The sequence below is a fragment of the Saccostrea cucullata genome, unplaced genomic scaffold (genome assembly GCF_032062105.1).
Source record: "Saccostrea cucullata isolate Sc308-1 unplaced genomic scaffold, CSIRO_AGI_Scuc_v1 ctg1199, whole genome shotgun sequence".
NCBI lineage: Eukaryota > Metazoa > Mollusca > Bivalvia > Ostreida > Ostreidae > Saccostrea > Saccostrea cuccullata.
The window spans coordinates 1,639-17,340 of record NW_026920093.1 but is presented as its reverse complement, the minus strand read 5'-3'; the positions used below and the strand labels follow the sequence as shown (position 1 = coordinate 17,340).

General features: G+C 33.5%; 1 protein-coding gene across 1 annotated transcript; it reads right to left on the bottom strand.

Moving 5' to 3' along the window:
- Nucleotides 1–5,013: 5,013 nt before the first annotated feature.
- Nucleotides 5,014–14,952, bottom strand: LOC134243168 (XK-related protein 6-like; the record flags this gene model as incomplete). The annotated part of the gene is made up of 4 exons (XM_062725401.1): nucleotides 5,014–8,424; nucleotides 11,283–11,500; nucleotides 11,586–11,699; nucleotides 14,642–14,952. Coding segments are annotated over 4 exons (1,329 nt in total), but the record flags the coding sequence as incomplete, so codon positions are not given.
- Nucleotides 14,953–15,702: the final 750 nt, after the last annotated feature.

Sequence of the window (15,702 nt, the reverse complement as noted above, 5' to 3'; positions counted from 1 at the left end):
TAGTAGATGTTCTACTGTTTGGAGATACAATTGATGAGTGCAGAATGAATGTGAACATTACAAGAGAATATCTTGAGAAATTTGGTTTTGTGATTCACAGAAAGAAAAGTCAATTCGAACCTAAAAAATGTATTACATTCTTGGGAAACAGAATGAATTGTGAGAGAATGATTATTGAACTGACCGAGGAGAAGAAAGACATTATTTATGAAGAATGTAAGTGTTTAATGAATCAAGATCAAGCAAAGATAAGAACTGTAGCTCAATTCATTGGACTGATTATTTCGAGTTTTTCAGCTTCAGAATTGGGACAATTACATTACAGATTGCTAGAAAAAGAGAAAATAAAGCATCTAAAAGAAACTAAAGGGAATTTTGATTCATTAATGCCAATTACTATGGGAATGAAAAGAGAGCTAAATTGGTGGTGTTTCAATATTCATTCTCAAATCAGATTTATTTCTAGAGGTAACCCAGAGATTACCATTCAAGCTGATGCATCTTTGTCAGGTTGGGGAGTAATATGTACACAAGATAATATCAAAACTGGTGTAAGATGGAAAGAAGAAGAAAAATCAAATCACATAAATTACTTGGAAATGCTTGCAATTTACGTTGCTTTGAGATCTTTTGTGAATATTGTGAAAAACAAATATGTAAGAATATTATCAGATAATACTACTGCCATTAGTTATATTAATAATATGGGTGGTATAAAATCTGAAATGTGCAATAAACTTGCTTTGGAAATATGGGAATGGTGCATTGAGAGAAATATTTGGTTGAAGTGTTCTCATATTCCAGGGAAAAATAATTTAGAAGCATACAAATTATCCAGAGAGTTTAATGATCAAGTTGAGTGGCAATTAGATCATGATATATTCTTACAAATTTATTCAAAGCTAGTGTTTCAAGATATAGATTTGTTTGCATTAAGACTTAATACACAAGGTGAAGTGTTTGCTCATGGAATCAAGATCCAGAATGTAGTTATGTTGATGCATTTTCAGTGAATTGGAGAGATTTTGATTATCTTTATATTTTTCCACCTTTAAGTCTGATGGGCTAATGCATCAAAAAGATTCAGGAAGACCAGGCAAGAGGGATTATCATTGCCCCATTATGGCCCACTCAGACTTGGTTCATGGGATTAATGAAAAGTATAGTCAAGAATCCAATTTTACTTCCGAGAAAGAAGGATCTACTTCTAAACCCTCACAAAAAAGAGGTTCATCCTTTGTGGGAAAAAATGACCTTGATTGCATGCCAAGTGTCCGGCGAACTTACAGAAATCTTGGATTTACAAGAACAACTACCTCCATTATTATGGCATCATGGAGAACCGGTACTAAAAAACAGTATCAAACGTTCATTAAAAGATGGTTTCAGTACTGCTTTGAATGGAAAATTGATCCAATTTCACCATCTGTAAACAATATTTTGGAATTCTTGGCTTTACTTTTTGATAATGGACTGAGTTACAGCTCTCTCAATACAGCTCGAGGGGCTTTATCAGCTTTGGTCATAAAGTTAGATGGAACCAGCGTTGGATCCCATGCTCTTGTTATCAGATATATGAAAGGTGTTTATAATATTAGACAAACTAAACCCAGATATTCTGGAAAATGGAATGTATCCTTAGTTTTACGACTGTTGAAGAAATGGTCTGTAAAGAATTTAAGTTTGAAACAGTTAACATTGAAACTTCTAATGTTAATTGCTTTGACAAATGCTGCACGAGCTCAGTCAATTCATCTTATTTCTGTAAATAACATGAGAAAGTGTTTTAATGAATATATATTTGAATACTCTGGATTGCTAAAGCAATGTAGACCGGGGTATAAAATGCCTGTTGTACATATGAAAGCGCATCCTCCAGATAGGAGACTTTGTATATATGTTGTGGTGAAGGAATATTTATCAAAGACAGCACCTATTAGAAATGGAGAACAATCACCTTTGTTAAGTTATGTTAAACCTCATAAGGCGCTAACAAGAGACACAGTGTCTAGATGGATAAAAATGGTGATGAAACTTTCTGGTGTTAATACAGATGTATTTGGATCCCATAGTGTAAGGTCTAAGGTCTGCTTCAGTGTCAAAAGCGAAATCAGTAGATGTGCCAGTAGATGAAATTTTAAAGAAGGCTGGATTGACTAATGCTAGAACAATTTCCAAATTCTACGAAAAAGACATCATTGTTGAAAATGAAAGTTTTGCGTCAGGTTTACTTTCAAAGAAAAATTAGAGTGGGAGACTTCTCAGTAAGTAAAATAGTATTATGATCAAGTAATTTTTCTTGTGTTTTGAAACATTTGATCATAATGGGCTTTGAAGTCTCACATAATTCCGGAAGTAATTATGACGAAATAGAATTTAAAAATTTGACGAGACTTACCTTGGTTAAGTCGAAGTCAGACTGTAATTCTATGAGTCATTATAATTACTGTAAGGATTATGTGCCTCCCACCACTCCCTACACAATTATTCCGATATTCATAGATATCAAACCAATAATGCATAAAGTAATATTAGTAAGGTAATTATATTCAATATGATTACATTATGACCAAATGTTTTAATTTGAAAACTGAGGTTGCACATGCGTAATACTATCTCACATAATCCCTACAGTAATTATAATGACTCATAAAATTTTTACGACTTACGGCTGTCTATGTTTAGCGGCGTAACATTGTGGGGCTCCTTAATCTGAATGTTGAACCAAAGACAACAGGATATAATTTGTTTTTAATATTTTATTAGATTTTATTCAAATAAATGTACAAAAATACTCTTCTCTGGCTCTGTGGTCCTCACCTGAAATAAAGACAAACCAACCACCCTTTCCAACAGATGTTAATTTAAAAACCATCCCTTAAACAAACCCTTTAGTAAACACAAATAGACCTAATATCTTCAGGTCTTGAATCAAGGTTGAACTAGTGATTTCTTCACTTAGTGAGTATGAATATAAAATGTCAGGTAATAGCAAACAACTAATTATATAGGAACAAAAAGTTATGCTAATTTCTCAATACAATGCGTCTAGCATGTGTTAATATCCAAAAGTTACAGCAAACAACTAATTGTATAGGGACAAAAAGTTATGCTAAAATCTCCATAAAACTCAATACAATATGCACCATGCATTTGTTAGTAATAATGTCAGGAATTATAAATATCAAGCTCAGGTCACTTCTTGTGCCTTAGTAAATATTATTCAACAATAAACAATGACGAGTCCAGATCACTATTTGTGTCTGAGTAAAAACTCGTTAAACTAATAAAGCAATCAAACGTTGCTTACAATTTCAGGTTAATAATTACCCATCATGACAATTTGTTTGTCTCTCTGTCTAAAACAGAACCCTTTGTGATGGGGAGACTGCCTTGTTCGGAGTTGGTTTGTCAGTTATACCTTTCCGTGGGTGAGACCGCAGGCGTCTGACCGTTAGACGCTGGGAGCTCGTATATAAAGCCTTTACACCCGTTATGACGTCAGTCACTAGATCAATGCATGAGATTTGGCGCCATAACTCAAATAGCTGGAAAACTTCGGATGCACTTAACTATTTTACTCATCAGAGGTGTTCCGAATGTACTTGAAAGGTTTTGCCGCTAAGTATGAAAAACAGAGTGTAATTATAACGTTTTAACCTAATTATCAATGAATGGATTTATTATTTATCAATATTATAAAAGGTAAGCACATTCAGTACTATATAATTGCATTTGAACACCAATTAATGGTGTGTTTACATTACGTATCCCTCAAAACGTGGAGGAAATTCGGAGCCAGGTAACCACTTTGCACCTAGCTCATAATAAATCTCAAATAACATTAATCAATAATAACAAGTAAGTAAGAATAAATGTCAATACATATCATTCATCCAATCATTCATCGAATCATTATTTTAACGACTCATATCACAAGAAACATCTTGTTTATACTTATTCATAACAAAAGTGGTGAATGCCAAATTCGTAACAGAATTACAGTCAGACTTCGACTTAAGGAGGCTGGTGGGTCAACAAATTAATCACAAATTAACCACCAGATTTAACTTATTTTTTTAGGTACGGTATCTTTAGCTATCAACTATCATTTGGCAAAGGAAAAAATTCATACATTTTAGATTTAAAATTTGATCATTTTTGTATATTTTTATATGGAGTTCTCCTTTTAAAGGAGATTGAAATAGTCTAAAAATGGCTGCCACCCCCCAGCCTCTTTAACCAAGGTAAGTCTCGTCAAATTTTTAAATTTTATACACCATGGTTATCACATGTCTATCAAAATGATTATTTTAGAATTAAGATAAAGGTGAACTTAATTTCACTATGTTCGAGATTTATATTTTTCCGCGAAATTAAATCCATCGTGAATGCTTTAATTTGTTTTAGAAACATTTAAATGCTTATACGAAATTCATATTAATTTCTTGCAGCATGAAATTAAAACCATTGCGATTTGTAGTTTTTGAGAAATCGTGAAATTTTAACGCGTGGAATTAAAACGACTTACAATATTTTCTTGTCGATTAAAGTGTCATTGTGCATATACAAGATGTTTAATTTAAAAAAAAATGAGGTATCGGCAAGTTTTTTTGGTATATTTGAAATTAACTAGAAATAGGTGCATAGGACATGCATGCCCCGTTCCTTATAATTTACTGTAAAATCACATATTTTCGTGGGGTCAAATTTTCGTGGATTGAGAAAAAAAATGTTGGTTCGTGGGGATTTGATTTCGTGGATGAAGAACTTTGTAGTAGTTGTGCATATGAAAATTTACATTTCGTGGTGGACATAAATTCGTGGGTCTCTTTATACCACGAAAACAACGAAAATTAAACCCCCACGAAAATTAGTGATTTCACAGTAGTGTTACTTTGAACGAGATCTAATATTCAAAATCAGATTACTTTATCATTACATTTACTTACATTTCAAATTATAAAAATTAGATGCATTCAGGAGAAAATGACAAGCACTATTTGTGGCGGATGTTTATGCATGTTTTCTGTTGAATATCATCGGAGTAAATTGGTCGACACAGTAACCTCGCTTTCGGCTCTATATAATCATCACAAATTACTGTGCATGTTAAATGCGTGATGGCCATGGGAGATTGAACATAGTTCAACTCCCAAAAATAAGTGTTTCAGTTAACCTTAGCTTGAATATTAAATATATCTTACAAAAAAATTACAGGTAAACAGGTAAGTTGAAAATTTTAATCAACATCAAAAATTTTTTTGATTTTTTTCTTCTGAATGCAGTGGGCAGCTTCAACATAAGTTTTAAAATAATTTTTACAGGGAAAATCTTGAAAGTAATTTCTTGGCAAATAATATTTTTTTTTTATTTTCATAAATCTAAAGCTAAATTTGTTATGTTTTTGGCCATACTTGTCTTTGTTAAATTTTGACTGTCTAATTTTCGGAGGTATGTACTCCGCAACAAGTTGTTTGAATACAAAGACACGTGTTTTATAAACTTTTTATTTAGTTTGAGTTATTTAAGGTATCATAATATTTAGACCTATATAGATATATCTTCGATAATTTAGCTAACTTTTTCATAAGTCTAATGGTATTAATTTTAAAGTCTTTAATCTCTCTACTAATGCATTCATTTGCTTTAACTAACATATATAGAATATCTTAAAAAGGTTAATGGCATCAAATAAACAAGTTATGAATAAGAATTTTCACTTCAATACCTTAAACTTATATCTTGGAAAGCGACACCTGAGTAAATTCAAGCGATTTATAAAAGCACGACAGATCTCTCTGGGTAAATGAAGCAAAGGAAAAAATACCGTACCTTCTATAACATTTATTCAACAACAAGAGGCCCACGGGCCTTATAGGTCACCTGAGTATCATGTAACAACTTTCCAAAAATTGAATTTGGTTCATGTTTTAAACCAGAGGCCATGAAATTCAAAATTTTAAAAAAAGGCATCATTGCTTATCATAATTATAAACTAAGCATGCTTACTCTATTTACTTAATACCCAGAGGTAGATCAGAATAACAAATAGAAAATGCACTTCCACTTTAAAACCAGTTGTGCAACCCACCCCAAAGATACCACTGACCATGGGCCCACATATTTCAAAATTTTGGAAATTTTATCATAAATTTTATTTCATCATAAATGGTAGATAAATACCAAAGAGCAGATTTCAAGCATAAATTTATTTTCAGACTATGTTCCCCTCCCCTGATACCCCTGACCGAGGGGGCTTAAAATTAATCAGTTTGGAAGTGGCACTGACTTGCTAATCATACATGTAACTATATATACTTGGATCATTCGCATAATACCCAGGTATACCAAGGAAACAATTTTCAGAGAATTAATGTATTTTACTATATAATTAATAGAGCCCATCCTCTGTAAACCAAATGGCAAATCCCCTGACACAGGGGCCATGAAAATCACAAATTTGGTTGAGGCAATATAACTATATACACTGTACTAAGTTAGTTTATTTTAAACCCAGGAGCTGAGAAGGATATTTTGAAAGAATTAATGTATTTTCACTATATAATCATTAGAGCCCCCCAACATCTGAAACACTGACCCGGGGCCATAAATTTCACAATTTTGGAAGAGGCACTCTTGCTCATCATAGCTATGTACTTAGTTATTTATTTAATACCCAGGAGCAGAGGAGAAGAATTTTAAAGAATTAATGCATTTTCACCACATAATCAATAGAGCTCCACCCTAACACCAGAACCCCTGACCCATAAAATTCACAATTTTGGAAGAGGCACTCTTGCTCACCATAACTATGTAATTAGCTAGTTAACTTAATACCCTAGAGCAGAGAAGAAGATTTTCAAAGAATTAGTGCATTTTCACTATATGATCAATAGAGCCCCATCCTAACATCTGAAACACTGACCCTGGTGCCATAAAATTCACAATTTTGGAAAAGGCACTCTTGCTCATCATAACTACATGTATGTACTTAGCTATTTTACTTTATACCCAGGAGCAGAGAAGAAGATTTTCAAAGAAATAATGCATTTTCACTATACAATTGATATAGCCCTAGCACCTGGACTGGGGGCCATAAAAACTAGACGAGCTCACTTTTGATCTCAGTCTCACTTTTCCACTATATATTCCTTTGGAAAAAGTGAGACTGAGATCAAAAGTGAGCTCGTCTAAGTTTTATGGCCCCCAGGCCAGAACCCCTGACCCAGGGACCATAAAATTCACAATTATGGAAGAGGCACTCTTGTTCATCATAACTATGTACTTACTTAGTTTATTTTATGCCGAGGAGCAGAGAAGAAGATTTTTCAAAGAAATAATGTATTTTCACTATATAATCTATTTAGCCCCGCCCTAGCACTAGAGCCTCGTCCCCAGGGTCATGAATTTCGCAATTTTTATAGACGACTCAAAGCTGATTACAATCAGGCAAACAATTTGACTGCTTGATGTCCAGGAGTAAAGAAGAAGATTTTTAAAGATTGCATGAATTTAGTGGTTTTGGTCCCACCCCTCAGGCCCCAAGGGATAAGGGACCACGAAATTCACAATTTTTGTTCTCCTTCATCCATAGATGCTTTGTACCAAATTTGGTTGAAATTGGTTCCGTGGTTCCAGAGAAGAAGCTAAAAATGTTCAAAAGTGTACGAACGACGTTCGACTAACGACGACGGACGGAAAGAGATAGCAATAGGGCACCTGAGTTTTACTCAGGTCACCTAAAAATGGATATTGTTGGGTGACATAGCTTATAATATGATATCATAAAAACTATATTACAAATAAGTCCACTAGAAACAATGCCAATTGACCCGTGATAAATCCACGGACAAAAGGAATTATTTTTAACCAAAATCCATACAATGAGTATGACAATATTTTCAGTGTAAACAAACAAATAATATAAAAGGGCATGATGTCGAGGTTCAGTGGGATAGCATTTGTCATGGGGATTGACTTCCTCAGCATGATCTGAAGATTCAAGGGGATTGACTTCCTCAGCATGATTGTCGTCCACAGTATGATATGGAAATTTAAAGCGACTGGCATTCATGAAAGAAAAAATCTGAACGAATCCAACGAATAGAATAAAGATAACGTTTTGGTGGTTTTTCTCGTATGGTCTCGTTTTTGTCGCAAATGAGAAAATGACCATAACAATCCAATGAATGACTACTGCCATTGCAAATATGATACCGTTCATGAGAAAAATCATTACTAATGCCATTACTCGTGATCCTATTTCAAACGCTCTCCAGAGGAAATATCCCATTGCAGCAAAGACTGTTTTTTGCCTGGTTTTGTGCATATCATTGGTCACACGATGAGCTCGATAAAAAGCAGTCACAGACCACGTGACAGATATCCAAGAGGTGAGAACTGCAAACAGTCGAATTATGTCTGAAATTAACAAAGAAAACTGTAATTCTAGTATGCTGCATCTAAAATCAAATAAATAAGAGGCTCATTGACCTTATATGTCACCTGAGCATCATGCAACAACTTTTCAAACATTGAATTTGGTTCCTACTTTAAATCAGATGTCATGACAATCAAAATTTTAAAAGAGGCACCATTGCTCATCATAACTAGACACTTAGCATGCTTGATTTGTATGGGTGGCGGAAAGGGTAAAAGACACTAATGCAAAACTTAAAACTTATTTTATAAACATACTAAAATACAAAACAGACAACCTTAAAACAAAATTATCAGACTCGTTTGCAAAATCAACAGACACCAATTTTTTTCATACGCAGTACAGATAAGAGGCAAGCCTTCGGGGAATAATTCCCTTCGCGGATTTGATAAAAGAGCTATCCCACTCACAACCAGTGGATAAGTGTATAATATACACTTAGCATTACACAGTCCTGAAGTCTGTATTTGGTAATCATGCAGTGTCAACATTCCGTATTTCGTGTCTAATTTTGAGTGAAACTATTTGAAATAATTGAAATATTTCAATATAAAATTTATAAATGAACACTTTTATCAATATATATTGAAGAAAAAAAATTATAAAGAGATATCGTTTAATGTTTCAAAAAGAGTAAAATGAAAGAAAAGAATACAGATTGAAAATACTAACTTAGTAGTTATCATATTTTTTAAAAAAAATTAAGGTTTAAATTAAAATGAAAAATTATAAAATAGTTCATTTATAGGCCTATATTCGTCGTGTGTAAATTTAATGAAAAACGATAGGATATGGCACGCCAAATTCACAGATATGAGCTAAACATAATTTCACAGTCGATAAACTAGGTTTAAATTATCGGTTGTAAACTATAGTTTACGGACTGTAAAATACAGTTAACAAAGTTAATCTATATTTTACATCTATAAACCATAGTTATCGCGATAATCTATGTTTCAGAACCGTACACTATACTTAACACTGAAAACAATCATTTGCGATAGCAAAACATAGATTATCTGATAAAGACAATTTGACAAATTGTATGGTTTATGGTTTTCAACTCTTAACTATAGTTAACGATCTGATGAATATAGTTTCACGATTTGTGAAACTTTCAGCTATAGTTAACGATTGTAAATTATAGTTAACAGACGTGAATCCATGTTTATCAACAAAATCTATTGATAACGTTTTATTACGGACAGATAAACTTAGATTATCATTCGTATTAACTGTAGTTAAAAACAGTTAAATATGGTTTTACAGATGAAAACTATATAGCTAACGAGTTGTTAACTATAGTTCACGTTTTTTAAACTATACTTTACATTCAATAAACCTAGTTTATCAACTGTGAAACTATGTTTAGTTCAATTTTGTGAAATTGGCGTCCCATAATAGGAATATATTTACGTTCTGACCAACTATATTGCCGAAAGTGTTCACCATTCCCGAGTATTCGTGTGTTAAATTTTTTTGTTTTCGAAATTTCTTTAAGAATTGATATTTGTTTGTTATCTTTAATTTTTCATTTCGAATATAGACCGACGTTAGGAAATTCTAACTAAAAATTACTGAGTTAAAAATTATTCTCGAAACTCATGTTTCTGACATTTCTTTACAACATGGTGGAGATTGTATTCATACAATGTATATACAAAGATAAAACATGAGATATTCCGATAAAAGATCTTTTTTTTTTTAATATAAATTCCGTTTGTGCTAAATATCTTTTCTTATTTATTATATTTCCTTTTTAATAACTTTAATCGGCAAATAAAATTTCTGTACATGGACGGCATAAATTCTACAACAGATATTTTGGACGACACATCGCCTAAAACACTATACGACCGTTGATATTGAAAACAAATAATTTAAGTTAAGAAGTCATGTTTTAATTATCTACTCTAAATTGATTTTAAAAAACCCAATAAGTTTCTTACCGGGTATTTTTACCCGCGTGTGTAGAAGGCGGGTACATGAAAGTGTTTGATGCTCGACCAGGCATTTGTATTCAAAACAAACAGTAAACTCAGATTATCAGGAAGCATAGCTAGCTGGTTTGTTAATCAGAAATTAGAATCTATGTTTTATGATTGACAAGTGGTAAATCATTGATCTTGAATCAGGTAGATTTGGGGGTGTTAACGTAAAATTGGGTGTTAAGCTAATGACAAAACAGCATGCTGAAGTAAGTTTTGATGTAGTTTGATGGTTTCTTCCAGATCAAAATAGCAAATCACCTTATTTTATTGTATTTTTAAGAATCGTTAGTTTTGAGTGATGTCATAGTTAAGTTTTCCCGTACAAATAAGGCTCTGTCCCCTTTTTGTAATATTAACTGTGCTGCAAAAGTACAGTTCTAAATCTACAAGGTCAAGGTCAAAAGGTCAAGGTTGGTGGTATCCTATGAAAGGTCTTGCGACAACGAATACATGTTTGAAGTATAAAAGTCCTGGTATCAAAAGATATGGCAAAGAAAAGTTGGGAATTTTTATTAAAGAGTGGGTCAAACTCCAAGGTCCATGTCAAAAGATCAAATATGGTGGTACCCAAAGAAAGTTTTGTCACAAGGAATACACATGTAAGTGGTTGTGGACAAACAGCTACACAGACAGACGGACGGACAGGACAAAAAATATATACCCCCGAAACTTCGATTAAGGGGGCATCAAAATATTTTCTGTTAAAGTGACAGCTGACTAAATGGCTTCTGAACGACTGCGTTATCTTAAAGTTGCTATCATACATGTATGTTGTTAATTTTAAATGTGCGGTACGGGCCGGGGGGTTAATTTGAAGCTTTCATAAAATAAATGAGGAAAAAACTTACAACTATAAATCGATATATGTTCGCAGTCTTTGAAATTCTCTTGTTCTTTGAGAATGAGGTAGATCTGTAGAAGCAGTTGGGGAGCGGATTCAATAAAGGCATCAAACATACTTAGCAGACTCGCATACATCTCGTTGATGATCATTTCTATATAATGGTAGTCCTTTTTACTGATTTTCTGTTTGCTTTGATATCCATGATTTAAGTATGTTATATTTCTGCAAAAAACAAAGCGAAAATGTGAGTTGTAATGAATGTACAAATAAGTATACATAAATTCATATAAAGTTATAATAAGATTACATATAATGGCCTAGCTGTTTGATGCCTTTATGATGGATTTTGCTGTTGTAACCATGATATAAGTAGAGTATACATCTGCAAAAAACAAAAAAAAAAAATGTTAATTTCAGAGTAAAAAATCAGGATTATAAGATATGATACTTTTAAGTGCCCTTATTAAAAAAAAGTTTCTTTTTACTCAGCTTATTTATACAATCATTATGACATTTAATTGTTTATGGTGTACATTTCTTATTTTTAATTTTTGTACATTTATTTTTTTCTTTTCCATACTAGTAAGTAGACATATCTGATATCAATTTATATTACGCACCAATCGACCGGGTTAACCATTTAATATGAGTCAAAAATGTGACTGTGAAGATTACATATATTTCTAGTTAGATATTTAAGATAGGATTTTTCTCTGGTTTCTGACTAGATGAAATTTTCAAAGCATATATGCTTATATGTCCAATGTATTAAGGTGTAATAGATTTTAAAGACCGTATTTTTCCTTCCTCATCACAATTGTATAACTTTAAATAGAAATGACAATTAATAGAAGGTACGATTAGGGAATTCAAAGGGATAAAAAGGGGAGGTAAAAAGGGCGTAATCATGAGAAGAAGATGATTTCTCCTCCCCAGCCCTATACTCATTTCAAATGACATTAAGTCAAATCTACCTCCCTATGGTAGCAAATGGAAACGTCAAAATCACTAAACAGATATTTAGGCAGGTTTGTCCCGAAGTATTATCCCAAAGCCAGAACGCATTTAAGATTCCAGTTACTAAAAATGCAGCAACAACAACAGATGCCGTCAAAATGCACTCAAATGTCTTTCCATCGTCGTAATAGTGTTTGGCCAACCAAATGTCCAAAAGGACATCAACGCAAAAAATTGACACAGAAAAACTGGTGACAATAAAATCCTTGCAAGAAAATGAATAAAACTGATTTAGTCTCTGTTTTGATTCGTTACAGCTGACTGAAGAGTCGATGGCCGCCTCTGAATGATCCACCATACTTTGATCAGCTAATTGTTTTTCCGATATCACTTCAATATCCGCCATACTTTGATCAGGTAATTGTCTTGTCGATATCACTTCAAATATACCATGCGTTGATCAGCTAATGACACCTAAATGTACGATTCTCGTAATTCTTCATTTCTTTATATTGGTTTGAATTGAAGAAATCTCCCCCACGTTTCATTCTCAGAACCGTCCCATCTAATTGCTTCCAGGAAAAATCTTACGGAACACACAAGTCCCGTTTCTAGATCAATCGTGTCAATACAAAATTAAGCGTAAATACCCAATAGAACACGTCAAAAGCCAACATGATCGGAGACGCACTAGGGCGCTTAATAAATTCTTTTCAACGATTCTATAAATATCTTTCAATGCATATAATTATGTAAACATAAAAAATACTATCTGGAAATATATATAATCTAAATGATATCCGTGGAAACATAAAGAATTAATACATTCAATATACTTATTAATCTCACCGAGATCCATAGAGACTCAATGTTTTGTTTTGGTGTCTATATATACGGTTCTTTCTATATGAAATAATGGGAAAACGAAAGCAAAATAAAGTATTTGAAGCAGATAATTAATGGAACTCGGAGGTTTAAATGAATAGCTTATTGCTATGAAAATCTTTATATTTCGATGGATTTAAACCTTTCCGAAAAGAAAGTTTTAAAGTGGTAAGAAAGATGATACAAACCAAAAAATATTGTATGAATTAGTATACATTCTTCTGTTGAAAATGATCATGATGCTAATAATAAATTTCTAAAATATCAAAAAATTGTTAACCTTCTATGATGTCCAAAATTGTATCTCTCACCAACCATCCTTCATAACCTAAAACGTGTTTGTCACTTCAAATCCCATTTTCATGAAACTTTAAATGAAATATAAAAAAATATACGGTTAAATCTTTCCATTTCACTTCCATAAGCATTATTCAAGTTTGGGCAGCAAACCTCGAATGAGATTATGTGACAATGGTCTGAGATTTGGAGAGACTCCAGATTAAAATTGTTAGTTAAGAGCTACGGATCTTGCTGAGATTAGAAATACCATTAAAAAAGTAGTAGATATTATAGTTTGTGATCAAAATGTTCACATATACAAAGGGATACGAAACCATGATGTAAAGTTCCTTAACAATGAATCATTTCCAAAGAAATTCATCACCCAAGCACATCACTCTCACTCTCAAGATCTGCACGGAATGCTACTGATGATCAAAGTTGTTAATTGTGCAACAAATCTGCAAGCGTTTAAACTGGAAGGTTGAACCACTCTAAAGAAAATTCTGAAGAGAAAGCAGGACCGGTCAATGTGGCAAGGGCAATAAATATTTTCCAGTCTGTTATCAGCAGTTATAAAAACAGACATCGTGCTATCAATGTCGGTTTAGGATCAATAGACCACTACTATAATTCGGTCAACCAATTGCAACAACACAAGCTAAGGATAGATTCATCCAACTATTGCTAGTAATGTCAGAAAATCAGATAAAGACTCAACTCCAAAGACCTAGATACTGGCTTGGCAATGAGTGACAAGACTATCAGGAATCGACTGCACAGATTTCATTTACACGCCCGTCATCGTGTCATTCCCTGTTTGAGGGATCGTCACATTAGGGCCCGTCTCTAATGGTGTTGTCACCATCAATGCTGAGATAATTGCAGATGAAACCAAATAATGTTCTCAGTTGAGGCGAGGTTTACTGTGGACTTACTGGACAGACAGAGGAGGGTTTGGCGCCGACAAAACGAACGTTTCCAAGACGTTAAAGACATTAGTCGTGATTGGCATGGGGTGGATCTGTTATGGTGTGAGGAGGCATAACTGTTGCCGGCAGAACAGACTCGATTATTGTTGCTGGACATGTCACATGGCAGTACTACCGGGACAACATCTTCGCACCCTAAGTTGTGCTGTTTGCACGTCGTAATGGCCGCCTTATCTTTTTTTATGACATTTATGCCTGATTTCATAGTGCCAGGATCGTTACCTCCAACAGCAGAATATCACAACATTACCATGGTCCGTACTCAGTCCGGACTTTGAATTCCCCCACTGAGCATGTCTGGGATATGCTTGGACAGGCAATGTCAACAACATCCTGCCAGTGTCCAAGAACTTGCTGCATTATCGCAACAAGAATGGAGTAACTTTTCCAAAATGACTTCAGTTGGAACACCTCGTTAGGACTATGACACACCGCGTCCGAGGTTATCTGGCCAACCGTAAGGCTTTTATCCGCTACCGACTGCTGTACAATGGTGGTAAATTTGCAGTGTGACCCTGTCTTGGTGTCGACCCTTATACCGGGGAATCTGTCCTTTTCAGACTGTAAACAGGTTTCGAATAAATTGAATAAATTCCTTAATTTTTTGTCGTTTTTTTTCGTTTCTGTCCTCTTGTCCTTGTTTATCCTTGACTTTTTCATGGCACATATATAAAATATCAAAATCGTAGGTTAAAAAGCCTAGAAAACATCAGATGTTTCGGACTAATTTCACATGTATATGCATTGTGACACGACCTTTCAAAGGGTATAAGTATTTTTGACCTTGACCTTAAAGTTTGATCCACTGTAAATAAAAAAATTTCATTTGGCATAACTTTTGAACAATAAGTACCATAAGTATTTCATAGTTGTATTCTATGTGACAAGACCTTCCTTTGAATACCGAAAATTTTGACCATGACCTTTGGAGTTTGACTTCATATGAAACTTTAGCCCAGAATTTGGCTAACACATAAGGACGCGTGTTTCACAAACTCATCTTGTACACGTCAAATTGTAAAGTCTTAAATGCTTTAACTGACTTATATGTCGATTAAGATAGTGGCATTTAATAAAGAAGTTAAAGGTTTTTCACTTCAATACATTAAACTCGTCTTGAAAAGTGTCAACATTAAATTCATGTGATTATAAAACCACGACAAATCACTCTGCTTGAATGAATCAAAGAAGGAAAATCGTAAATTCTACAAAATATTTATTCAACAAATGGCAGTTTTGGGGTGACATAATTCATAGAATGATATAATAAAAACTATATTAAAAACAAATCCATTAGAACCAATGCCAGAA